The sequence below is a fragment of the Camelus ferus genome, chromosome 23 (assembly GCF_009834535.1).
Source record: "Camelus ferus isolate YT-003-E chromosome 23, BCGSAC_Cfer_1.0, whole genome shotgun sequence".
Taxonomy (NCBI): domain Eukaryota; kingdom Metazoa; phylum Chordata; class Mammalia; order Artiodactyla; family Camelidae; genus Camelus; species Camelus ferus.
Window position 1 is genome coordinate 18,030,979 of NC_045718.1, and position 27,813 is coordinate 18,058,791.

The 27,813-nt window shown below is 50.7% G+C and overlaps 1 protein-coding gene and 1 pseudogene across 1 annotated transcript in view; both read right to left on the reverse strand.

Annotated features, from left to right (window-relative positions):
* Positions 1-27,813, reverse strand: part of PLXNA2 (plexin A2) — a 203,253-nt gene that overhangs the window by 29,330 nt on the left and 146,110 nt on the right. Inside the window, 6 exon segments of the mRNA XM_032467086.1 lie at positions 1,787-1,938; positions 17,538-17,552; positions 17,554-17,709; positions 17,711-17,730; positions 21,159-21,255; positions 22,955-23,155. Coding sequence (XP_032322977.1) covers positions 1,787-1,938; positions 17,538-17,552; positions 17,554-17,709; positions 17,711-17,730; positions 21,159-21,255; positions 22,955-23,155 — 641 coding nt within the window.
* On the reverse strand, positions 20,274-20,372 carry LOC116659436 (annotated as a pseudogene).

Below are 27,813 nucleotides of genomic sequence, written 5' to 3' on the forward strand. Positions count from 1 at the left end.
TTCCCATTAGGCCAATGAAGGCCAGAGAGACTGAACAACAGTTGCTAAGGCCTCAGGGCTGGTCAGTAGAGGAGGCAGGACTCAGGACACCTTTGAATTTCAAATCTCATGCAATTTCCATGTCTGGCTGCCCACGAATTTCCATTTCTCAATTCAAACCTTTCAGTCCCCCCGAAACCCTTTCGTTTGAAGTCCTGAGGCATCGCACTAAGCTGGAGACTCAGCCTGGGTCCCGAGGCCCAAGGCAGGTCCTTGAGGCCAAGGTGGATTTGGGGTCAGTGAGACTCAGTGCCTAGCTGGGTCTGGCAGGACACTGGGCTCTGTAAAGACTGCCTGACTGTGAGGACCTCTGAGGGCTCCTGTCCAAAAGCTTTCACCTCCTCTTCTGGCTCAGAAGCACCACTTACATCATTTCTCCTTTCCCTCTTCCTCATCTGTTTCCTGTAGGCCCAGCCAGGCTTCCCTCTAAGATTCCCTCCTTGCAGGGACAAGGCTGTCAGTGAAGGGTCAGGTCTGCACAATCTGAAGCTCCTTCCTCTCCCCTGTGGGGCCAGGAGGCACCACCCCAGTCCCCAAAGTCGAGGAGTTCACCCCTCCAACTCGGACCCCTCCCCAGCCACACTGGTGTCATGGCCCCTGACCCCGAAAGCCACACGCTGATGGGCCATGGAATTTGCAGGCCACTCTTATCCAGGAGTCCTCCCCCATCACTGTTAGGAAATGGAAAAAGACCTGGACTGCAAGTTAGGAGACTCGAGTTCCAACTCTGCCATGGCCACTTACACACTCAGTGAAGGGGGAAGTCTTTTGCTCTCTCTGGCTTTGTGAAATGGCGATAACAACGTCGACCTCTCAGAGTCCTCACCAATTAAAAGCGAGAGAATGGATGAGAAAGTGCAAGTGCTAATGAAAGATAAGTGACATCATTTTTACCGGCACTAATGCTGTTTTCCTGGTTGTCGCTGCAGGCTGGCTCTGCGGAGGCTGCAGCAGGGGGAGTGAAGGGAGACAAGCCATCCTCCACGCCCTGCTCTCGGTCCTGCTCCCAGGGCCCCCTGCAGAGCTGTGTTCTCATTGGAACCAGGGTGACTTGACCCAACTTTACGCGACAAATGATGCAGAAGGATCTGGCTGCTCCCTTCCCTTTCTCCATAGGAGGAGCATCACTCCTCCTACCCTCCCGCCCTCAGCTTCGTGCCCACCTCCTGCCCACCAACTCCACAGCAGCCGCCACTGCCAAATGAACACCCCAGATTGGAACATATGTCACTCCCGGAGCCCCGATCGCCTGTCCGCCACTACATGCCTATTTTCTAATTTCCAGCTGACATTTCCCTTAGTGAAATAAATGAATTTGCTCTGGCAGAGGCCCTGCTCGGATTAAGCTGCTGTCAGAGCCCCGTGAGCCAAACAAATTGTTGCCCGCAGCCCACGGAGCAGGATGCATTCCAGTGGGGGCTGGCGGGGAAGGGGCCGGGGGAGGCCGAGGAGGAGGAGCCTGGACTGGCTGGGAAAGTGGCCCAGTTAGCCAATGGGCAGGTGAAGACTAATGCCAGGCAGTGTTGCACCAGGAGCCCTGATGCCAGAGGAGCCAGGGAACCAAGCATCAAACAGAATAGGATGCTCTAAGAGTGGCGGTGAGATAGGAGAAAGCCCTAGGAAGGCTTCTGGGATCAGAGTCCATAGGGGGACAGAGATGGGAGGTGAATCCTGGGGAAGTCCCAGAGAAGGGAGATGGTTGAGCCCCTGCCCTTAGTTGCCCGGGGAAGAAGCGGACTGGACTCACTGCTCAGCGATGATGTAATCCCCCGGCAGGGGAGTGCAGGGCACCCCAGCCACCTGCACGTGGTGGGCGATCTCGGAGAAGTCCAGACCCAGGTTCACGCCATGGATGGTCACTCGAGTGCCCCCTTCAGGAGGTCCAGACACCGTCAAAATCTGCGGGAGGGAAACGGGATGAGCAATCCTGGCCCGCCACAGAAGCAGAAGCAGCAGAGCCATTTTCCCTCCCCAGGAAGGCTTAGGGACTCTGATGGACATCGGGAATCTGGGGCAACTGAGTGTGTTTTCTCCACTTTCAGCTTATCTAGGGTCCCAGCATCATCGTGACTTCATCGATTCTTTAGGACATCCATTCATTCCTTCATTCATCCATTTATTAAAAAGAAATTATCAGAAAGTACTGGACTCGGGGCAGAAAATCATTGTTTGAGACTTGTCTCTAATGCACTGGTTGCCTGACTTTGATCAAGTTACTTAATCTCCCTGAACCTCAGTTCTTCTTAGTCGGGAAGGAAGATAATCATCTCTACCAACCTTCACCTAGAAGCTTGCAAATAGAGGGTGCTTGGGAACATTCTGTAAACCCGAAAGGACTTTGTGATTGTGATGTCCTATTGTTTCCACTGCTGTGTAGAGTTTACAATGATGACTACAATAGGAAATTTGCTTTCGAGGAACTTAGTGGTCAAGGAGGAGGAGATAAGGAGGCCATAAATAAGGCTAGCGCAGGGTACACAATGATAAGGTAGATCTGGAGGGAGCTCAGAGGAGTCCAAGACTAGGTACTGCTGTGGGTGATGACCAAAGACAGAAAGTATATTTAACATTGTTATGCAAAAATTTAAAAAAAATCCTATGACACACACATGCTAGGATGAAAAAGAAATAGAAAAGAAATAGATCTGGGCTTTCCAAATTTTGCTAGCTTCCCATTTAGCAAGGATCATTTATTTATTCATTTCTTAATGCAGTCACCAAATGCTATCTGTCTCTTTTTGTTTTGACCCAACAGGGAAGGGAACTGCAGGATCAGGCTCTCCTAAGTTGTCACCTTCTGCCTGGGAACGGATCAGCATCTAGGAAAAATGCAGCTCTTTTGGGAGATCCAACAGATCCCTGGGCATAAGTTCATACTTTGTGGTCCACATTTATCCAAAGCAGGAGGAACTTAGATGTGAACTCAACCCTAGGCAGGAACATAGAATTTCAGAACTGGAAGGAGACTTGGGGGAGCGTATTCTAAGATCGTCACACAACCTGTATACACAGTTGTAAAACAGCCCGGAGCACTTTTTTTAAAATTTGCATATCATTTTTTTTAAATACCTTTATTGTGGTATGGTTCCTGTACAGCCAACTACACCTCTTTCAGATGTGCACTTTGATGAATTTTGATAGATGTGCACACCCATGAAACCACCACCACAATCAAGATAGCTGGGGCCCTTTTCACCACATCATTAGAAAGGCAAGACAGGGAGGGAGGGTTGATCAAGGCCAAGAGTCCAGAATTTTTTAGATGGGACCTGGGGGCAGAGAGGATAAGTATGTACAGACGAAAATGCCATCGAAGGTTTGGGGACTCTTCCCCCACCCTGTTTCCCACAAAGGGGCACTGCTCTCTTCCTGTGATGCTGAGTGCCCTGTGTTCTGACACCAACTCACCCGACCACGAGTCCCCAAGTGATAGCGACAGGGAAGAGACAATGGTGGGGATGAGGATGAAGGGGACGGGCCTCCTCCCTCACCGCCCACTGACTCCCCGGCTCTCGTGCGTTCCCTGCACAGCCAGGACTCCTCATGAGGCCTCCTGCCCTCCCACCCTCTTCTGCAAGCCTTCGATGGGTCAGCTTCCTTCCTCCTCCCAGCCCTGACCGTGAACTCTCATCTAGGGGCTCATTTCACCCCAGTCACCTTGTCTGTGGCTCTGACTCCCTTCTCTGGGAATAAAACATCCCACCTTATGAATAAAAATAGATTCATGAGATGAATCAAGAGAGGGACAGCAGAGGGGGTTCCGAGGCATCCCTGTGTGCTGGACATGTATGTGACTGTAGGGGTGGCAGACAAGGCAGGGCAATTTGGAAAGAAAGCTGGTCTGGGGAACCATGGCTTTTCTGTCCCTGGAGATTCTAAAAATAACCAAATACTAGATCTTGGCTGTTCCATTCTCCCCTGGTGTCACTTCTTCTGGTCCCTGGGCCTCCTGGGCTCTGGGAGATGGATAATGAGGAATAGGGAAGGGGCAGCCCTCATGCCCCTGCAGGAGAGCATCAGGAGGAAGGAAGTAGCTTTGAGCGACTCTGAGCACCTGGTTCTCCTCTGATCTTGGAATGAGCATCACCGGCCCCCTCACTCCTCCCCCAGACACCTGGATGCCAGGAACCCACCTACCGAAAACCTGACAGAACTGTGGGGATTGGTTCTGCTCTCTTCCACCCTACTTTTATTTTTAAAAATACATTCTTTTGCCTCGCTGTGGTTAATTACAACCTTTCAGAAAAAAATGAAATGAAATCTTTCTGCAGAGCCTAAAAATATTTCCGTCTTGCAGGTAGCATGTGGGGATTGCATTGTGGGTATTTGGCGGTGTTGGCAGGTCCCACGGGGCAGCCTCCTCCTGCCGGGAAGTCACTGCAGCGTCCCCTTCTGATATTCGAGGGTCAGGGCAGGGACATGATCATGGCACTGGGAGGGCTGTAGGGTCCAGAAGCATAAGCCAACTTATACTGTTTAGAGAAGGAAGACTTAGAAAATCTTAGCGAGCATTATGATCTTGGCGTGAAGGCCCATGTTAAAGAGATAGGTAGTCTGGGGTATGGAGACACCAGGCTGATCCCTTCTAACCCAGCTGACAGCTGCTGGGATCCAAGCTGGGAGAATCAGCGTCCTCATGGGTCATTGCAGCACACTTACTTCTTGCAGCACACGCTGTGTGCGGTGCCGCCGGCACCCGGGGAGGTGGTGAAGGAGTTTGGTGGGGGCAGGGGGTCAAAGCGCTCAGCAGTCACTGCACCCTGGGGTTTACAAGGGACGTAGTGTCCTCTTACAAAACTGATGTAGAGAAGTCTGGATTTCCAAAACATAGATATGGTGGTGAGCTTTTGATTTGCAAGAGGATTCCCAAGGCCTCCATTACGGATGACTTCCAAATCTATATCGTTGGCTCAGACCTCTCTCCTGAGCTCCATATCCATATATCCTATCGCTACTGGACATCTCGACTTCCACCCGCATGTCCCTCGGGCACCTCAAATTTTGCCAAATCTAAAAATGAACTCTTAATTTTTCCTCCTTCCACCCCCAACCTGATTAGCCTCCCAGATCCTCTTTCAAGGTTAATGGAATCCCTGTGTAGCCAGCCAGGAGTCTTGCAAGCATCTTCGTCTGTTTCCTTCTCCTCACCTACCATGTATAATAAATACAGGTACCATCAGCTCTTTATTCCCAGATGTCTTTTGAGTCTGTGCCCAGCTCTGGGTTCCAGAGCAGGTGATAAGCAGAGCTGCACCCCCCTCACCCACATTAACTGTCTCCGTCCACGAGATCTGACTTCCTCATGCTGCCAGGTGACCTTCATGAACACATACTGGTGACTGGTCGCTTGCTCGAAAAACCTTCAGTGACTCTGAAGGGACTGTCCAGGCAAAGTCCCTAATTCCTGGCTTGGCCCTCCACGTTCTGATCTTTGTGACTTCCTCAGCCACATCTGCCATCTTATCCTATGTCCTCCCTGTGCTTCTCAGATCCCAGCCATCCCCGTACACAAAATGCACTTTAAAAATCTCTGTGCCTTTGCACCTGTCATTTGCTTCCCCATCAGCTTAAAAATCAGAGAGTCAAGGTGAGGTCTGGGCTCAGTGTGCAAAGGAACAGAGGAAGGTGTCCTGTAGGACACACCCCCTGCCACCTGAGGGCTTCCAGGTGACTCTGAGAATGAGTCTCAGGGCTTTGGTGTCTGGGTGGTGGCCTGGGATGGTAAAAACCTGGCCATCCTGCTCCCCTCATCTCCCCCCAGGACCAAGAATGGAGGAGAGGCTCTAGAGGGGACGCTTGAAGGGAGAGGACCTATCCCCCAGAGAAGGAGCGAGCAGGACTCTTCAGGACATCGCTTCAGACCAGGAAGTGCTCCCTCCTAGAGACCGCCTCCAAGGCTCTCTCCTAGGAGCTGTGTTAGGTTTCAGGGCACCCAGCATGGCCCCTGGACGGCTTGGTTCTCTCAGGAGACAAGTCTGGCCTCTCCATGTGGCTCTATAAAGAGGCAAGTTAGTGGAGTCCCCGGCTCTGCAGAACTCCAAGGAAGGTCTTCCAGATCTGGAAGAAGCTGTAGGGAGGTGGGAGGGGAGAGCTCAACTCCTGCAGAGGTGAGGGCACGAGGGCAAGGTGGAGTCATAGCGATTCCCCGACTGACAGAGGGGAAACCAAGATATGGCCAGGATGGTGACCAGATTCGCACGTCTTGGCTCCTAGTTTCAGATGCTCTTGGGCAGCTGGCTACTCCAGGGTTTGGAAGAGAGATCTGCGGATGCTCGGGCAGTGTCTGCTGCAGGAAGGGAGTAACCTCTGGAGTGAGACAGACTTGAATTTGAATTCCAGCTCTGATACTCACAAGCTATGTGACCTTCAGTCTCAGTGTCCTTATCAGAAAACAGACAACCATGCTTGCCTCACAGGGATGTTGTGAAGGTGAAGGGAGGCGACATTTGGAAAGTCCCTAATGTGATGGCGGTTGGTTTAGAGAGCAGGTCTTGATAATTGGCCATTTCCTTCCTTGCGTTCCCCGGATCACAAAAACAGGGGATGGTGGTGTTGGAGGGCACTTAGAGATGATGAGAATCTTCCTATTTATCTGCAGGAAGGACACATGGTCCACAGAACTCATAACTTAGAAGGGGTCAAGTGACCCACAGTAGGCACCTACTCACGGGCTGACTGGCAAACTTGGCCAGGACGTGGCCACGCTGCCCAGGGCAGGGCTTTGGCTTCGGTGGACTCTGGGCTCTGCATGAAGCGTATTCTGAGCCAGGCATCACCCTTTCACCCAGAATAAATCTGGGAGGATGCCGGCCCTGTCTGAAATGGTCTTCCTGCTTCCCTCCCTCCCTTTTCGCCACTTCTGTCCCCTGGCTATTAGCCATTGCAGGGTAGGTGCAGTGCTTCCCAACGAACTCAATGAATCCTTTCAGGAAAGGGATTCTGAATGGGACACTCATGTAAACAAGTGGTTTGACGGTTTGGGATGTGTGTGAGTGTGCACCGTGGGGGTGTGGAGAGCGGGGAAAGGGAGCTGAAATCCTGCGAGATCAGCTGGGAAGATCTTTAGATATTGACTAATTTCAGTCTCATGCTTCCCAACACATATTGCACTGTGGACCAGAAATCTATCTAAATTCTCTTCTGTGGACCTCAGAAGGGAGAGTTAGGAGCTGGGGATGAGGGAGTGAAGAGCCCAGAAGCTGAAGGGTGCAGGGGGTGATTGGGGTACCTCTCCTATGTTCTGTGCTGGCTCTTGCTTTGTGCTCCTCCCCGGCCCCCCTTCTAGAGCTCGGGTTCAGCTCTCTGATGTATTATGTACATGTGCTCCCGAGGCGAGCTAGGGGTCCCCATGGTTTTAGGCTCTAAGGCCCACAGTGCACTTGGCATGTGGTTCCCCCTGCCGATCAAGCATGATGTTGACAAATGCCTACCCCTCTTGCAAGGCTCTGCCAAAGGAAGCCTCCTCAGTGAGGCTCTCTCTGACCCCCTTTTGCAGATTTAGTAGCCCCTTTGCCTGCACCCCTACACCTTCATTGGTGGACACCCCCAAGATAACAATGGCCAACCTGGACTGAAACTGTGTCTTTCCTCAGTAAGACAATAACTGTCTTGGGGCAGAAATTACCTCGTTTTTGCTTAGCAACTGAATCCTTAGTACACTGCCTGGGACAGAGCAGCTGGCAGTAAATATCCCCAGTTCTTTATTCCTGGGAAACGTTGGTCTCAAGCAGACTCTAGTAGAAACCATGTTCTTCAAGGACCACTGGGAGAACAGAGGTAGCTACGTGTTGCTTGGGAGTGAAGCAGCATTTCCACATCGGAAGCATCAAAAAGTTCTTCCCGCGGCCTCTCTTACTTTAATTGAAGCCAGTTTCTGCTGTGATGCGTCATCGAATGGAGGACTGAACGGCTGCTTCTTCATCAAACATCCTTCAGATGCTGAAGACAGCAATTATGTCGCCCCAGTCTGCGCTTCGGCAGTTCTGTTAGCCTTTTGTTGGAAGATTTTGTTTTCCAGACCCTTTGATCATTTCAGACGCTTTTCTTTGGACCCTGGGATATCCGTGCATCCTCTGAAAGTGTAAGGACCCCACGCAGGCTTGTGGCTTGAGCAAAGGCCTGCTGGTGTCCAGCAAGGGGGGCCTGTGCCAACGACTTCCCTTAGCGCATCGCACAGGCCAATGAGCCAGGCTGGCCCTGGGCAGACCCCAAGGGAGAATAAACCCTTATCTTTTCCATGTGCGTTTTTTACGCCCAGAAGTTTCTTCCCCCATTTTAGTCACCTCTCACCCTACGATTCCCTCTTCCCTAAAGAACCCTTTATTTGCATCTTAATGGGACGCTGTGTTACTACCTTGCCTTAAGAGTACTGTCTTTTTAACTGGCCATAGAATTAAAAGTTTGTCTATTTGTAGGATTCAGAAGGAAAATGTGGGAAATATGCTAAAGCAGAGGGCTCAGTCCAGTAGCCCTAAGTCCTGCCCCAGAAGCAGTCGTGGACCATGCCTGGGATGTAAAGGTGGGGCTGGTCCACTTCATCTACTCATCTTAGGCCAGGATGAATAGGCCAGTAGATGTGGGATGAGGCTGGCACGTGCTGATGGGAGGGGACTAGCCGGGAGACTCCCGACTCCACTCAAATTCTCCTGGAACCCCCGATTTGGAGAGCCATTTCCCCACCGCCTCAGACCCCACCTGCCAGCAGCACAGCCGGACGCAGCCTGCCGCACGCCTGAGCACCCCGGCCAAATCTGTATTCCTGCCAGACTGTGTCATGTTTGTTTTCCACCGTGGGTGCCGTGACCTGGAAAACAGCCGCCGCGATGCTGCACTCGCCCTGATTCTGCAGCCGCTAATTGAACAGTTCGGAGGGAACTATGCCACAAAGCCGCCCAAGGGCGAGAGCAGATGCAGCCGATTAATTACAGCTGGGGAGCTCCGAAGGGCTGCACCGGGGAGCAGAGCGGGAGGCGCTGGAGGCCCAGGGGCTCGGCAGCCCAGGGGAGGCCAGGGTGGGCCATTCCTGGACTCCGGTAGAGCCATGGACAGATGGAGCTGGGTCCTCTTACGGGATAGATGTTTAAGGGGTCACAGGAGAACCCCTTTATGGTGGGAGCCTCACAAGGTCCGGCTCCCATGCTAGAGGCCCCGTCTTCCTCCGCTTATATCTCCTGCCTGATAGACACGGTGGGAGAGAAGACGGAAACGGGCATCGGCTCCAGGTTATTGAAGAGTCCAATGCTGATGACTACCATTTTTTTTTTTTCATTTATTAAGTACTTATCATGAGCCAGGAATTGTGCCAAGGACTTTGTATATTTTATCCCACTTAGGGCTCATAACAAGTTATGAGGGAGGTACTATTTTCATTCTCATTTTACAGATGGGGAATGGTGACCCAGAGAGGTTAAGCAACTTACTCAAGGTTACACAGTGAGTGGCAGAGCCCTGCCATGTCTATCCAACCTGTGCTTTCAGCCTCCACACCACACTGCCTGAGTCACCATCCTCCTGCCTCGGGAGAGACTCCTAGGTCATAGTCACAAGAACTCGTACACCAGTCTGCTTGTGTGTCCCTCTGTGCAGGTTCCCCCGCCCCTCTTCCATGGCCAAGGCCATACTGGCTACTTTCTAAGGAGCTCTGGCCTTGGCTTTGCTAGGACCAGCACCCCTCTGACCTTTTCAGCTTCCATCCCCCATCGTCTCTGGCCCTGCCTCTGCAAAGGTCCACACTACCCCCTGAAGCCTTGCCCCTTTGTCATCTCTCCCTGTGCATTCCAGTCTCCCTGAATGATGCTGGGAGTGGGGACTGTGGGCCTCCTTCCCATCTCTGCAGCAGGCTTGATGAAGAGCTTGGTGTCTGCATCATTCCCTCCTCCAGCACTGTGGATGGAGAGTTCTATTTGTCTAAGTGAGCCCTAGAAAGAGATGAAGGATGCTATACTGGTCTAGAGTCAAGGAGCTAAGGCTTAATTCCTAGTTCTAAAGCTTACTAGCAGTGTGACTTTAAAAAGCATATCACACCTCACAGTGCCTTGGTTTCCTCATCTGTAAAACAGGGCTAATGGTAGTAGCTTCTGCCCCATAAAAGTTGTCGTAAGGTCCAACTGAGATAACATAGGTAAGGTGCTAAGTTAGCAGGACTATGTGCCAGGGAAGCATTCAGTGAGTATTAGCTATTATTTTTCTCATTGCTATTTTATGATTAAGAAATTGGGGCAGAAGCCAGGCTAGCTGAGGTCCAGAGAAACAATGGTTTCATTTTTATAAGCATCCTATGCAGGTCGAGCCCCTGGGTATAGTTCTCGGTGGGGCTCAAGGGAGAGGCAGGGAGCCTACTTGCAGAGGGGAAGTGCCGGTGTGGAGATCGTCCAGCACGGGCATTGGCCACCTCTCTGATTAGCTGGTACAGCTCTCGCCATGACTCTAGCAGGCTGTCAGCACCCTAGACTGCATTCTTAAGAGCAGATGGGAGAGACTGGCATCAGAGCCTCCCAGAGCAGCCAAGGGAGGGGCTCCCAGAGGAGTCACCCCAGGGTGGGGCATCTCTAGCTGATGGTCAGGCTTAGTATGAGAAGCTCTTGTGCCTGAGATTGGGATCAGGAGGGTTCTGCCAGGAGCAACCCCTAATCAGGACAAGCCAGTGAGGACAATGGCGGGTGGGCAGCCAGCTAATCCTCTCCTGACTAATCCACTTACTCCTTTCCTGTTGCTTAGAGTTTTCCTGACTTCAGAGGGCAGCGATGCCAACTTTGTGCCTGCAAATTTTGATCCCAGCCTGGCTCCCCAGAAACACCTGGGTACTGGATCCAAGATGGCAAACTGTCACATTCTTTTCCAACTTGGCACATGTGTGTGAGTGTGTGTGTGTGAGTATGTGTGTACACGTGGGTGTGCACACTCTTCACAGTAGGCTAGAGCCCGGCTGACGAGCTCTGCAGGACTCTATGGCATCGGCGACACCAGCTCTCCTACCCGGCGTGAATCCTTGCTGGCTGTCTGAGCTGATAGTACATTCACAACCTAATTGTTATCTCAGCAGAGTAACTCCATTATTCATCCTGACACCATATCCCGTTAGCTGTTTGTTGCAGTGATGTTATATTAATGAGGCCTGCAAATAAATGAACGAGAGATCAGAGGGCCGACTTGTTTCTCAGGAAAGCTGACTGACTTATTTATTTATTTGTTGGGAACTTTGCAGCCAGTTGCTCTGGCCCTGGGCAGAAGGCTCTTGGCCTTTCCTGCCGAGATGCGGTGCAGCCTTCTAGATAAAGACTTGTAGGTGTCCAGTTCCCCCAGACAGTTTCACAAATGCACTTGCATCTGAGAGAATCCAGCAAAAGAATCTCCCTGAAAATATCTGGGCAAGCAGAGAGCAGGAGGAAGCGAGAACAATGGACCATCTCAAACCATTATCCCATCAACAATTACTTATGCTTGGTTTTGGAAGGCAGCGTTGACAGTTTCCTACAATGGGTTTTCTTTCCCTATTACATGGACCTAAGATAATGTTAAACAGACTCCACGTTCCCTAACTGTGGACTAGTGAGGTGTGGGAGGAGTTACTGAAGTTCACAAACTTATACAGTCAAAGCTATGAGGTGGGTAAGGGAGAGACCTACCGGCAGCAGTGTGGCCTTACTGGGTGATGCGGCAGGTGATTTCAGAAACACACAGGAACATTCCTTGGTACCCAAATGGTGTAGGTTCCTGGTCACTCCCTGAGACCCCAATACCAGGGATTTGTCCCTTGCATCCCAAGCTTCCTTTGCCTTTACTTCACCCTGATCTCTGTTCTCACGTGGGCTTTATCCTCTGGGCTCTCCCATCAGGCTGGAATGTTCGAGAAGTCAGAGCCATCAGAGCAACCTTCACTGTAACCACCATCCCATTGATAGACACAATCAGAAACTGACCAAACCGAGTCGGAGAGCTTTACAAAGCACACAATTAAAGTAACAGCTCCTCTGCACATGCAAGAGGTGATCGCCTCAAGCTTAAAAGTGCCCCCAAGTGCTTTTCCCTTTTGCTCCCTTACTCATAGGAATAAGTGTGGAACTAAGTATCTTTAGGAAGACAGGTGAAGGCTTAAAAGGGTAGCTAATGTTCCCAGTTTGTCTGGCATCTCCTGAGACCTTCCAAGAGGAGTCAGGTCCTGGGCACAGGTGTTTTTAGGATGGGGTGAGGTGGGAAAATGCATAGCCAGGGAAAACTTCTCCACCCCTCTGAGCAATAGAGGTCGCGTGGAGTGGTGGAGCAGATCAGCATTCTGCAGTCAGAAGGCCCTAGTCTTGAATTTGTTCTGACACTAACCAGATGTGCAACTTTGGGCAAATTATTTACTCCCCTAAGCACTGTTCCCCCAGCTCTTAAATGGAGATGATTCTAGCCATCTCGCAGGGTGGTAAGGAGGAGTAGGTGGGCGAATCACTTGGTTCTGGACATAGTAGTGTCTTGTTAAAGAAAAGTTATTATGATTAAGGCTCCCAGAACTAGAATGTGCCTCATCTTATTCATGTCCTTGGCCTGAGGTTGGTGTCCTCGTTAGGAGTGGAGACCTAGGTTCCTTTTGCAGTTCTCTTTCCAAATAGAAGCCAACTGCAAAGGATGTAGAGTAGAAATCTCTGTCTGAGGCCCTTTGGAAGGAGCAGGGCAGTCGGCAGGGCAAGCAGCTTCCAGCCTCCTCCAGGTGGCCCATGTTCAGGGATAGGCTGGCTGCATCCCACTGCCTCCACCCCAGGACTAATTTATCCATGTGCGAACTGCCAGTCCTAGCACAGTGCCTGGCATATGGCAGCCACTCATTAAATGAACAATTAATGGGTGAATTAATTCCTTAGAACTGTGGCGTGTCCTCCTTTTGTTCAGAATGTTCTGTTGTGGGTTGAATTTTATCTCCCACAAATTCATATGTTGACTTCCTATTTGCAGAGAAGGTCTTTATAGCAGTAATCGTGTTAAAATGAGGCCGTTGGTGTGGGCCTTAATTGAATGTGACTGGGATCCTTATTTAAAAAAAAAAATTGGTGACAGACACGCACGCAGGGAGAACACCGTGTGGACACAAGGCAGAGGTTGGGCTGTCACTTCTACAAGTCAGCGAACGCCAAAGATTGCTGCAAACTACCCGAAGCCAAGAGAAAGGCGTGGAACAGATGCTTCTCCTCAGCCCTCAGAAGGAGTTAACCCTACTGATGCCTGAATGTCAGACTTCTGGCCTCCAAAGCAGTAAGAAAGCAGACTGCTGTTCTTTAACCCCTCCAGTTTGTGATGCTTTGTAACTGCAGCCCCAGTGGACCGATACACACCCACTGTGAGTGGAGACCTCTGTCCCATGAGTTCCAAAGCCCCTTGGCCCTTCCTAAATTTCTCTTCTCAAGAATGTGTCTGATCTCTTTTCCTCTCCTGCTGCAGGCTATCCACTCACGGTTTCTTGGGAAATGTTGTCTCTGGGCTTTCCTTCCTTTCTACGGGATGGTCCTGATCTCCTTCTCTGTGACGTCCCAGTAGGTCCTGAAGCACATGCTGGGAAGAACAGACACGTGGCGGGCTCGGCGCCTCACGGGCTTTCCAAACCTCTGCACGTCTCCTGTTTGGGGGGCTGAACAGGTGACACGGGCACAGACGCCCGGGATGACTGGCTGGAATGGGAGCAGCCTGGGCTGCCTCCCACGGGGGACAGCGTCATTATCACACCAAGGACTGGCTGAGAAGAAGCAGACGGTGAGTCCTGAGGGGGTCCTAACCTGAAGTTGATGCAAACTGGGAAATTCAATCGGCTGTTAAGGCTTGTCCTACATGGAGCTGCCATAAAAGATGGGTCTCCAGGGGAGGGCTTGGTTGCCATGGAGACAGTGGGTAAGGAGGGGTTCAGGGAAGAACACAGCTGTTCATTCAACTAAGCTTGAGCTCACTCCTTTTCCTAAAGTAGGAAAAGGCTCCTTCGTGGTCAGCTCATCGAATTTCCCTGCCCCTGGGCAGGACAGCACCAGTCTGGTCCCCGCTTGTTTCCAGCACTGGAAATGCTGCCGCTCCCGGCAGCCATCTGGGGCCCTCAGAGAATCCCTCTCTTTTCTCCCTCAGGAAAAATCTTAGTAGTAAATGGCTTCTGTTTGCATGTGGGGTTGTGCTGAGGGGCTACACATTTTGAAGATAGGGAAGGGCCAGAGACAAGAGGGAGGTACGTATAAAAGGGCACGGGGCTCATAGAATTCCGATTATTAAGAAAAAGATCTATGCCAACACCAAGGAATTAGCCAAGAAAGCTGAGGTAAAGAAAATGGGTTAATTCTTCTTAAAAGTTACCTTTAACAAATTATACATTTTTGGTAATAAATGCCATAGAAGTGAGGCTGTTTCCTCAGGGCATCTTACAGAGAGGTGTCTAAAGTTGATTCTTTCCATTACTGGTGATGTTAACTTGGTTAAGGTTCTGTCTACCAGGTTCCCTCACTGTAAAGGGTTTATGAAAGTTCTTTGTACTATTTGTCTTGTTGTATAATCCATATCTTACGGGGAGATAGCTTGAGACTATGTAAATATCCTATTTCTCATTATACTTTATTCACTAATTTAAGTGAATTCCTGCCTGAAATAATTAGTACTGTGAATTTGGCCAAATGGTGATTTTCTTATTTCCCTAAGTCCTTCTACATTTATGAGTTGGAATTCCAGTATAAAGAACTTCCTCTCTCTCACATTAATTATTTGTTTGTCTATTTATTTATACCTAATAAGGGTCATAGATTCTTATTTTATTCTCTTGCATATAGTCCATTAGTATAATTATGTATTTTCTTGCTCACATTGTCCCAGATTTGGCCACTAGGGCCAAATCAAGTTGGCTCCTGTGCCCTTTTAAAAGCCCATTTGGCTTTTAGTGTTCTTTGCCCAAAATATATAACCTGAATTTAATCATGAGGAAATATCAGACAAATCCAAATTGAGGGACATTCTGCAAAATATGGTCCTATGCTCTTCACCAGTGTCAAGGTCATGAAAGATGAAGACTGAGGATTATAGCTCAGAGGACCCCTGACGGTGGACTGTCACACGTGATTGTGGACTGGATCCTGGACCAGAAATCCTGGCAAATGTGACTAGGACATGTGTATTAGATGGCTTTATTCTATCATTGTTAATTTCCTGATTTTGATAATTGTACTGTGGTTATGTAAGATGTTAATTTGGGAGAATCTGGGTGAAGGGTATAAAAAAGTTCTTTGTACTATTTTCGCACCGTTTTAAAAGTCTGAAATTATTTCAAACGTGAAAAGTTAAAAAAAAATTCAGTATGACTTTTACAGGGAGCAGAGGATAGGCTGGGGGTGGGAGATGCAGAATGAAAGCGAATAAAACATTCCAGCCCTGGCTCCTCCCTCCACATGTCCTGTCCAGAATGCTGTCCCGAGTGTGGCTGGAGACCCAGCGTGGGTTTGTCTCTCCCCCAAGGTGCTCTTCCTTCCTCCATAGCCTCTACTTGAAAAACCCCAACAGGAGACCCCACTGCTCAGGGCCTCCGACTCCTGCTGCTACATTCCCTGGGAAAATCAATTACAGTCTAATTACCTCAGGGGGTTAATTAGCATCGTGTGCCTGGGTGTCCTCTGTGAACAGAACAGCCTGTCAGTCCCCAGTCAGCGAGCAGGGCCGGCTGAGGCAGAGCAGGGAAGCCTGCCCCTGGGCTGGGCTGGGGGCCTCCTGCCAGTCTGGGACTGGATGGGGCTGGGGCAGCAGCCAGGGCTGGGGGAGCTGAGGGGAGCTGACGGAAATCATTCCCTGCCTAATTTAGGCTCCCCTAAACCACAGGTGCAGAGGACAGAGAGGTGGACAACTGCGGCAGCAAGAAGAATTACAGAACAGAGCAAGTTCTCAGGCCAGTTGTTGCTGGAAATTACTAGAATCAGGGAGAAGGCATGGAGCTCTGAGCAGCTCGGGGAGCTAGCTGTCTGAGGGCAGAGGCTGGGGCACCACCAGCAGTCCTGGCAAACACTTTCCCTGTGAGACAGACACAGGAGAGAGTCAGTCGGTACCATCGCTAGCCATGGCCGAGAGAAAAATGGGATGGAGGAAGCCCAGTCTTTGAGGTGCAGTGTCTGCACCCTCCTAACATCTTCCCACCTGGGTGGCGGGAAACTCTCCTATAGCGCCGCGCTGTCCCTGGGAGATGCTGTCCTGTGGATGGAGGCATGTATCTGGTCCGCATCCTCTAGAAGGTCCGATGTCAAGGAAAGAAAAGCACCACTTCTTGTTTTATGTCACTTGGGCAAATCATAGAGACTTTAAAAATGGTTTTATGATTAAATAAACCTGAGCTGAAATACCAACTCTGCCACTTAATAGCTGTGTGAATTTGGAGCCTCGTTCTCTTCCTCTGTAAAACGGAGGTAAGAATATTTACTTCTTGTGGTGGTTGCGAGGATTAAATGAGACTGTGCCCAGCACACTAAACAAAGATCTGCTCCCTTGTCAAACAGCCCGAGTTATTGGAGGCTAACAACGCTCGTTCAGTCGCGAGACTTTTCCCTTTTTACTGAGCTGAAGCTTCAAGAACGATCATAGGGATGTCCTGCAAGTTTCCCAACCCTCGGTAACAGAGGTGAGGGTTGGGTGAGCTTTCTCTGGCCAGCAGGGAAAATGAGGTTGGGAAAGGGACACCGCAGCAGCTCAGAGAAGAGGCAGAGAAGGAGCAGTCCTTCTTGCTTCCTTAAACGTGCAGATCACAGTGGTACCTGCCCTGGCCCCTATTTCTAGTCACCGAAAGGAATGTGCAATTAATTTCAACACACAAGCGACGGTCGTTCGGTGAATAGGGAGCAGTGAAGAGTGATGAGTGCATAATGCGACCGAAGTTAAATACAACTATTCCTGTCCCCAGCCATTCAAATCCCAAGCAGCTGCAAGTTCATTCACATCATCTATTCATCTTCCTTTGCAATTTACTATTCAGGAAACATCATTTTTTCCAGGATAATTAATTACCTATTTCTTTCCATTAAAATGCACAAACAAATTGGGACAGAGAGTGAACCTGGGGAAATGGCACGGTGGCTAATGGAGTGCCTGCCTTCACTCTCCCCTTCCGCTTTCAACTTTGCAACTCTGAGCTAATTGCAGCTCCTGACATCATGTTTCTGTGAGAAAAGCTAAACCTGTTTTCTGAAATGTTCACCCACCATGCCGCCAATTTCTTGTCCACACCTGCCTCAGCCAGCCTGGCAGGGAGGCTGGGCTGGTTCTGCCTCTCTCGTGTGCCCGTGCACACAGATGTGCTCACGCCTTTGTGCGCGAGCAGGAGGATACACTTCCATACGTTTGTCACTTACGCCTGGACACAGGCCATTGAGAAACCCATGGGAGGCTTTATACATCCCCACGTTAAACTCACTCTATGCCAAGAATTCTTCCACAAACATTCAACTTTTACACTCCTCTCCCGCTGCCCTGGGGTCAGCTCCTGGCTCTCCCGTCCCACTCTGGGAACTTGGGGGACTCACCTCGGTGATTTGGGGGATTGGAGCACTTAACGTTGTGGCTGGACCAGTCGAGCCAGGGGCTGGAGGGGCTGGTACAGTGCTGCTGGAGGGTGCACCTGCGCTCACCGCTGCACCAGCCACACTCAAACTTCCGGTCGGCCTTGAGGCAGAGGCCACAGCTCTCCCGCTGGGCCTGCACACTTGTACAGATGAACTGCAATGAGAAGGGTGGGGGGAGCAGTCACAGCTGGGATTGCAGAGAACGTCTCACAATTTACCCTCTTCTTGCAGGCGTGATGGAAACCGCCCCCAACCACGGATAACACCAATGATCATCATTATCATTGCAAGAATAATTGATGGGGAATTAATAATAAATTGAGCCTCTCAGCAGTCTTTTAAAGGCTGCTACAGAAAATACTATTATTTAAGAGTTCTGGCTCCATATTCATTGGATCAGGGCTTTAATTGTGGCGTCACCACTTGCTAGCAACGTGACAAAGAATTTAACTTCTTTGAACCTTCTGTACCTCATCTATAACCTGGTGATAATCATCGTTTTTGGTGACGTTTGAATGCGATGTATATTCAGTGCTTAGCACAGTGCCTGTAACATATCGCATATTTGATACACACTTATTATCGTTTCCTTCGAACTCAAACTACATTCTTATCCTGCTGCTTCTCTTCCTCTCACATGTGGCCCTCGTCGGAAGAGGTAAGGGTTGACTGTCCCATTTGAAGCACAAATGAAGCTCAAAGAGCGACATAATGACTCTTGGGATTTACTGAGGTTAGTGTCCCAAGCTGGGATGCTGCAATTCCGACTCGCTGTGATGCCACAGTGCAGGTCCTGAGAGGAGAGAGGCATCTCGCCTGGCACACTGGGGACTGGGTGAGGCTGGGAGAGGAGTCAGCTGGGGCTTCAAGGAAGACTAGGTGCCTGGCAGAGTGGAGGAAAGAGGGTTGACGGAGTCCTGTTCACGGCTCTGTAGGTGGAAAGGATGTCCCCAGAGAGGACAAACTGGCTCCTTAACAGGCCGCTTTTGGAGCCTGCAAACGCTTTGCTGTTGTCTCTTACTGATGTGGAAGCCCTAGACAGGCCGGCCAGCCAGCAGAACTGCGTTTTGTGAGCTTGAGGTTTATTTGTTGTCTACTGGTGTTCTGAATTCAGAGTCCCAGTGGAATTCTCCAGATGCAGAAAACTCGGAAAGCCATTTTTCAACTCTTCTGGTCAAGCAGACATAAGCTCTCAGGCCTGGGCGGCCTGCCTCTGGGGTCAGGGGCATACCCCAGGGGAGGGGTAATTTTTAATTCTTCCATGGGTCCTCATCCTGTTCCTCTGCTCTGCCACGCAGGGACTGTATTTAAACATCCTCATGCCTATGGCTTCTTATGGCAGAGGGCAGGAAATGGGAATCTTAAAATGAGTAAGTCCACGTTGTGCATTTATTAATATCCACAAATGGTCCACATCTAACTTCTCGTTTGACCCTCTTGATGCCCCTGAGAGGTGCGCATCCTTCCCCCCACTTCTCAGATTGGGAAGCTGGGATGTAGAGAGTAGTCACCGTGATTCGTCTGAGTTCTCACGGCCATCAGTGAAAGAGCCCGGATTTGGACCCTGGTATGTTGGGTTCTAGAATCCGAGTCCTTAAGCTCTGTGGCCTTCTCTCTATATCACACAGTGCACAGCCTCCAGGAACAGCTGGGCTCTGGGACGGTGGCGCATGTGAGGATGCTGCCGCCTGTGTGCTCAGGAGCTGCTTAAAAGTTGTCGGGCACCACAAGAGAGGGTTCTGACGTGACAGCTTGGATGTGGCCGTTTTTCCTCCAGGCTCCAGATGCAAAGGCCACCTCTGGGAACTAAGCCCAGATCCTCAGCAGGGGAAATGTCTCTCTCTTAGTGCTGAGAATATCTGGCCTGGGTAGGAGGGGAAGTAGAAAAACCAAACCAAACCAAACCAAATCATACCAAACCTCTCCTAGCCTAAGCAGAATCGATTTTCACGGCAGCATCGGGGACAGGCAAAGTGACATCGGGGATAGGTGCTGAAACACTTGCAGGTCCTACTGTGGCCTTGGTCCCTCTCTCTGCGCCCATGGGGTGACCCTTAGGCTGAGGCTGAATCTTGTGACAACCCTAGCTACTTGGAATGTGGTGAGATGTGGCTTATGGTGAGGGGGGTGGGGTCGGTGGGGAATAGGGTTCTGGGGGAGGAAGTTTCACATCCCACAGTGGTCTGAGCCTCTGGGAGAGACAGTGATGTGCTTAAGCACATGAACTCTAAATTAGACTGTCTTGGTTCAAATCCTGGCTCTTACTATCTGACTCTGGGTCTGTTTCTTTCTTTTTTTTTTTTTAAGTTTCACTGAGATAAAATTGACAAAAAAATATACAATGTTTAAAGTGTATACCGTGATGATTTGCTATACATACAAAGAGTGAAGGATTCCTCCCATTTAGTTAATAAACACATCCATCACCATACACACACATGTACATTAAGAACATGTAGGTTCTACTCTCTTAGCAAATGTCTATTATACAACACAGCGTTATCAACTATAGCCACCACGTTAGACATTAGATCCTCAGACTTAATCCATCTCATAGCTGAAAGTCTGTACCCATAACAGCCTCTCCCTATTCCCCCTACCCACCAGCCCCTGGCAGCCTCTTTTCCACTATTTCTGTGAGTTGGACTTCTTTTTCTCAGATTCCACATATAAGTGATACTATGCGGTCTTTGTCTTAAAAATGTGGAATGCTTCGTGAATTTGCCTGTCATCCTTGAGCAAGGGTCATGCTGATCCTGTGCTTTGTTCCAATTTTAGTGTGTATTTTGCCGAAGTGTGCACTCTTGGTCCAGCTCTTAACTTCTTTGGGTCTCAGTTTCCTTATCTACAAAATGAGGATAAGACTAGTACCTGCCTCTCAGAGTTGTGATGGTCAGGGAGATAATCTCAAATTAGTCACTTGGTGGGTGCCTAGCCAGAGTGAGGGGTCATCAGACCGGAGTCCCTTTTGTCATTCCCAAGAGCTAGGAGGAATGCAGGACCAAGGCAGCTTGCCTGGCACCCAGGAGGACTTCCACATGAATTTGCAGGAATGAATGAGGGGGTTTCAGGAACGCCCCTCCTGCATCAGCCCAGCTCCTCCCTGAGCTTCCTTGAAGCAGCTGTTCTCTCGAGTCGGCATGCTGGACGCTTCCGCCCACCTCAGGACCAGGGGAGCAGCCTTACAAACCTCCTTTGTGTGGTGACCGGGGCCAAGGACAGGGAACCAGAACCTGATTGGAAACAATGTCTCCATTTCCAGGGAAACTGGCAGGACGTTCCTGCCTGCTGCTCTCCTGGTCAGGTTCCACAGACACTTCAAAGTCTCCGGGAGCCAAAGGAAAATGTGATGAGGATGAGGCCGGCAGCCGCCAGGCGGATGCTCTGGTTGTAATAAAACAGGGTTCCCAACAGGGCGCCTTTGATGGCGCCAAATGTTGCTTTAGGATCCTCTGAAGAGCTCCGCTGACAAAGGGAGTGTATTATTCACGGCACAGCAGCCAGCCGGCTCTGATCCCTCCAGCCCTGGTCTTTTCCGGGGTTGCCGAGAGATCAAAACTCTACCTGGAATCAGCTGCTCACCTTTCAGGTCCTGAGGGTTGTCAATGATGAAGTTGCCATTCCACACCACGGCGAAGTCCACAGCCAGGTTGCTGATGTCCATCCCGTCGTACTGGTACTGTGGGGAGAGGGGCAGGGACACACGCTTGTGAGGCTTTTAATCACGGGTGTCAGGGCTGCAGCTGGCACCTCAGGCGACTAGGAAAGAAACCAGGGACTCTGATTCCTCCCTGGCTGAGAGAGAAGAAGAGGGAGAAACAGAAACCACAGACATCCATCCAATTATCCCAACAGTGCCATCCCCCTGACTCCCAGTCACTAATGCCAACAGGATCCATCTCAAACTCCTTAGTTGGCAAGGAATGCCTCCTAAATCCAATCCAAGCTTAAATCTCCGATCTTCTCTTCCAGTGCTCACCTCCAGAAATCTGTGAAGCCACCTGTCTCCGAGCAAACTTGCCTAAGCTCCTCTCTGTGTGCCTGTTCAGTACACATTTCAGAACGAATGCCTCCCTCTCCCGACAGCCTCCATCCTCCAACCCACCTTCACTCTTCTAGTCTAACGCGGGGCACTTCCTGGGAGCTGCTTCGCATCCTTTCACACGCACGCCTCGTCGCTCTAGGAAGTTCACGTCCTGCTCTGTAAACCCCACAGAGCCCTGAGCACAGCATGTGCCTGACAAGCAGTGGTGTCTTGCTTAGTTGGCCCTGTGGTGGCCCTTTCTTCCTGCACGTGTGTTTCACTTGGTCAAGAGTCCACTAGGGAAAGTGCCCAGAACTTTCTGGGCGGAGATCTGATCCGCCGTACCATTTAAGGCCCCAAGCTGTGGCCAGGAGTGGACTCTCTCCCATGCTGATCCCACCGAGGACTCTTAAGCCCTCAGATACTCAGAGGCCCCAGCCCCTGCGCCTTCGTGAAGGAGACCCCTGGGAATCCCCTCCGTGGGGACTGCCCAGCCGGCCACGTAGCTGCAGGGCCTGTCACTGTCAGCCCTCCTGCCCCCAGCCCTTCCTGCCTGCCTTCCTCCCTTTGTTGTGCTCCATTGCTTTCTCATCCCACCTTCCCCGGGTGCTTGGCGGCCTTCCACCGATTACAAATTCTATCAAGCGCCCGTGAACTGGGAATCTGACAGCTCCCTGATAAGGGGCCCAGATCCTCTTTATCTCTCCCAGGCGAATTACCTTCCCTCTGCACCTTTGTCACATCACCCCCGGCCCCCATCTCCCAGCTGACCCCCCACAGTCGGAGACAGGGAGTTGGCAGATGAAAAGATCTTCTCCGGGCTAGCATTATAATTAAACGCCTCGCACTCTCTGTCTGGCACTCGGGATTGGTTTAACCCTTGCTGCTCCTGAAGTTCATCACTCCCTCCTCCTCCCTCCCCACCTCCCTGGTGCCGTTGTCCTTCTGCTGGCCTCCCTCTCCTGCAGCTTTCCCCCCGTGTGGCGCCCACCCGCTGGTGTATCTACTCCCTAAATGGGGCAGGGTTTGCGGCTGAGTTGACTGGTGTTGGCCGGAGTTTCACCAAAAAGGCCAAGAGGCGCTCTTTCAACGTAGGAAGGGCAGGAAGCTCTCAGCTTATGCCGTGAGGGTGAGGGTCCTCACAGCCCTCCACCTCCTCCATCACCGTCAGCCTGCTCTGGTCTGTGGAGGCACCCTGGGCTCCTGCACACTCCTCTGTCCCTGGGGATGCGGGATGCCAGCCAGCCTGTGGACCTGGAAGTTTCCAGAAGCCGGGGCAGGCCAGACTGAGGCCCTGGCTCGGGTACGAGAGAAAGCCCTGCTCCAGGCAAGGCTGGATCTCGTGCCCACTTACCGAGCTGTTCTGGCACTGGACGCTGGAGCTATTGAAGCGCAGGGCGGGGACCCGGTGGACGGCGCCCTGGATGTTGAAGACGCACTCATAGCCTCGCTGGCCGGACTGAGGCTGGGGCAGGTTTCGAGCCTTGAGGGTGATCGGCTTTACCTCCCCGACTGGTATCAGGATCTCCTCCGTGGGCACCAGCTGGGGACAGTCCTACGGAGCAAGCAGAGAGCCTCTGTCTGCCCTGGCTCACAGCTTCGTCCCCTCCTGAGCCTGTGCCGGGGGACAGACCCTGGATGCATCCAGGTGGGCCGCCCACAGGGACGTACCTCACTGAAGGGGCAGGTGGGGTCAGCAGGGAGAATGGAGCCTTTTAGCCCCCAGGGTCTGACAGCCTCATCCCCAGCCCACATGTTGTCCTGCAGCTGCTGTGCATGTTACAATTTAGGAATTAATTTTCAAGCGCCGGTATGGCAGGCTGTGGATTTTACCTTCTGAAGCACAAGATAAAAGGCTCCACACGTCTCCGTTCCCAGCCTGGGACCCCCACCTTTCGGTTTCATCTGGTCCCCTCCACACCCGCTCCAGCCCCCGCCCCCCCGCACTGTCCGTGCCCGAGGCCTTCTGTTCTGTTATCAGGCGGCCTCAGCTTCCCAGCCCCGACTGAGCGGGCCTTTCCAGGAGGTGGACCAAGCCCTCCCAGCAATGCTCTAAACACTTGCTCTGGCTTTTTATCTCATTTCATTACCAGGCCCTGCGTGAATACCATGTTGCTTTGGAAAACAAAACAGAAAAAGAAAGTCTTGGAGGGGAGGGGTTGGGAAGGGCCAGGGCAGAGAGGAAGGGAGAGAGGAGGCTGATTTCTCTCAGTTCTTCTCCTAGATGCTGCTTCTCCAGAGGTCAAATGACCACCTCCCCACCGCTCCAACCCTTGCCCAATTTTCCTCTCTCCCTCTGGGGAAAGACAGTGCCTGGTGTTCTCTGGGAATGAGGACAGTCAGCCTCCTCGATGTGCAATCGTTTCCTGTCTCCAGGTATCCATGGGGTAAAGTCTTGAAGGGGGTGCCTCTCTCCCTGTCCCCTTCCTCTCCGTAGTGGTGGTGGTGGGTCTCAGAGGGAGCTTTTGGGAAGGTGTGGGGGTTGATATGTTGCTAACCTGCAGGGGGCACTACTGGCACTTAGTGCTGGAGCGGGGCAGGATGCTGAACTTCCTCAAGATGTAGGACGGTCAGGAACAAGAAACTGTCCCTCCCCTAATGCCAGAGGCGAGCCCTGGTAAGAAGCCTTCGGTACCACAGATGTTGAACGATGGACGGCCTTAGCCGGTGGGCATCTCACTCAGTGTGGGGCTAGGCGGTGGCTTCTTTTCTCTGGGCCTCAGGAGCCGGTCCTTCACGATCTGGGCCCTGCCTCCCTCTTACCCTGAGGTTCTCCTGCATCCTGGTCCAGCCAGACTGAATTTAAGATTAGATCTGAAGGGCGGTCTTCCTCATCCATCAACCTCTGGTCTTTTGAAGACGCTTTTCTCTCCACAGAAACACTCACCTTCCACCCACTGCCCCAGTCTTCCTCCTGGCCCCTGACTCAGCACCTCTTTAGCTGATTTTGTCTTAACCTTCGAACTCCACTCTGCAGCTCTTTCTTTGTGAAGTTATCCCTGCGCCTTTCCCTGCACTGACCCTCGGATGCCGTAGAAGTATTCCCCCACGATCCTGTGTAGCCCGCAGAACTACGGTTTCTCATTGACTTGTCTTCCTCACTGGGCTGTGAGCCCTGAGAATTAAGCTGCCTCTTTCTTATTCACCTCTGTATCCCCAGGCTTTATGCCTGTTCCTGACAGGTAGTGGACACGTGGTCATTGCTTGTGGGCAGGTAGATGGAAAAGAAGAAAATAAAGCAACAGGCAAAGAGATCCCAAACTTTCCTTCTAGCTCCAACTTCCTGGATTCTTTAGAGATGAGGTTAATGCCCTGCCTTCTGCACATCAAGAGACTTGACACAGGACTTGAACTCCCAAAGCTGGAGTTGGAAATAGTCACTGTTTCCGGAGTCATAGGATTACTAAATTGGCATGTCCGTATCTATTAAGGAATCATGAGGATTTATAAAAAGCTGGGTCCAGGGGAAATTTCCCACAGAAACCTAATCTAGGAGAGCCTGGCGGAACCTCCGGGGTCATGGTGCCATCCCTTGGTGATTGCACGCGAGGACCCCAAGCAGGCAAGTCTTCCACAAGAGACAGGATCATAAGGCAGCCCCAGAACAGATGGGTCCCTGTTTAGAAGCCAGTCACTCAAGCCGCCAACTCATAAATTTGCTCTTTGCTGCACTTTTACTTTTGTTCCCTGAGGGCACTCTTGACAGCATCTTTCATATATTTATAGCCAAGAAAAAAAAAAAAAAACACCACTTCAGGGAAACCCAGGCATCCCATGGAAAAGGAGACACTATTTCCTGTCAGTGGCTAAAAAATCCCCACCGAGTCTAATAAATTAGAATTTTAATTTAGACTAGAAATAAGGCTGAGGTATAATGAGGGGGGTGTGTGTGTGTGTGTGTGTGTACCTGTAAGAGAGAGAGGGAGGGAGGAGGAGAGGGAGGGAGAGAAAAGAATAGATTTCTAGAATCAGAACTGGTTGATTGACTATAAAAGATGACCAGTTGTTTTTCATCTCTAGTGAGCTCGGAGGACAGATTCAGATTTCAGAAGCAGAGTCTTAAAGATGTGCTTTGGGGAGTATGATGTCTTGGATTAGTAAATAAGATTGTAGAATCCTTTTAATGATGACAAAAATAAATATGTGTGTGTATGTATGTACACAAACACACAAATACACACCTACACACCCCCTCATCCTTTGGGCTGGGCTAAGTCAGGTCCAGCCTGGAGGTTGGGAGAATCATAAGTAGGCTTTGTAAATACCTTTGTAAGTTTTTTCAAGGGATTCTAAAATTTTAGAAAAAATTCCCATGGTCTGCTGTTTCAGACCTTTCAGGACTAAACTGAAGGACAATGACTAGGGACTTTCCAAATGCCTAAATAGGGCCCTAAGACAGCCCCAGGAGAAAAAGAATGTCTTAGGTTTTGCTTGTTTTTTTGGGTGTTTCTCGCAGGCCAGATGGAGTAGCATTCCTCCTTCTATTCTCTAGGGCAAATGAAAGAAGTGGCTGGTGCCCAGGTATACGCTCTTCTTCCTTGGAAACAGAGGAATATCCAGCCCCTTTGGGATGTGAGATGGTTCTGGTTGACTATCTCGAGGGAGCAGGGAGTCTTGGGTGGAAATGGCAGTGATGAGGGCTGAAGGCAGGTGCAGGAGAGCTGGCAGCCCAGAACGTTGCCACGTTTTTGGAACTTCAGTACCTCTGGGGCTTGTGGAAGGTGATGGGTTTCATCAGATGCAAAAGGCCACTTCCAACCTGTTTGCTTCTATAAGAACACACTCCCCTCTCGACCCCAACACACACACACTTTCCTGTCCTAAGAAAAAAAGAGCAAATTATCACACTATCCTTTTTTTCTGAAGAATGTTAAGACTGCTGTGAACCTTGTTAAGATACCCATTGTTACTGCACATCCCCTGAATGACCTCTGTAGGTCATCTGACTGCTCCCTCTGTCTCTAGGTCAGCTGGCAGTGGGAGTCCCTCCTTAGCAGCAACCCGAGCTTCTGTTAAGATGAGGGGATGTCCTGTTTGGGAACATCCCAGGGGAGGGTCAGGCTGGAGAGGAGGAGACAGGACCACAGGGAGGGCAGGCCCCCGGCACTGAAGCCTGACGTAGGATTCTGGGCCGCAGGGCCCGCTCTGTTTAGCTGTGCTCCAGCAGGTTTTGGCGCTGGGGAACCTTCAGCCCTCTGAAACGACTTCTCCCATGTGGAAATGACATTATCTTCACCCACTGGACTTCAAAGAGAGAGAGCAGCCAGCATCCTGGGAAGCTAATCGGATTTATTTGGTTCTATCTTTCCCCTGGGACAGGGCGTAAAGAAGATATTCGTGTATCTACATCTCGCTAGGCCTGGTTTAGCCATGGAGGGAGATGAGCTTTTAAAGCTGAGAGCCATACATACTCCCGCGCACACCCACTTGCTAACACCATGTCAAGCGTGATCTGGCCCAGGGAAGCCGCGATTTCTGGGGCCCCATCAGGGATTCTGAGTCGGGGAAAGGTCTGGCTTATTACCTTAAAAGAGCTCAAGGGACGGTTCAATTGAAATTCAGCTTCCTATCTATAAAGTGGGACCAGTAATACCTAACCACTCTAGACTGCTTACAAGAGGGACATGGGAGTCTGTCGTAAGGGGTAATCAACTGGATGAACAATGTTAGTATCACTACTGCGTCTTTCTCATGTGTGTGTGTGAATGCAGGCTCGGAGGATTTCAAGCCAGCTTGGGAACACTGAACCAAGATTTCTGCATTTACTTGGTGATCACAGGGTAATTGTGTATATTATCTAAACCTCAGTTTATTTATCTATGATAGAATCCACTTTATAGAGTAGTTAAGATTAAATGAGATAAAATATATGTGTAATGTTGTATATATAATAAACACTCAATAAATGTTAACTACTCATCTTTTTATTTTTGAATTGCATCCATTCTAGCATAGTGGTACTTCTTTTTGGGACTAAGCTTGGAAGTGGTCCATCAGCCCTCTGGAAAGAAGTAGGCAGACTGACCTCATGCGTGGCCGCCTTTGTATCTGGAAATGGCACTGCTGACTTGTCCTCCATGGACAGTTTCTCCATCTGTGGGGATGGGTTTGTGTGGGTCCCCTGACACCTGGAACCCTCACGACGAACAGCATAGGGCCGGGTTGGGGTCAGGCCGGCAAGTGTGGCTGCGGCCATGGGGACAGACAAGCTAC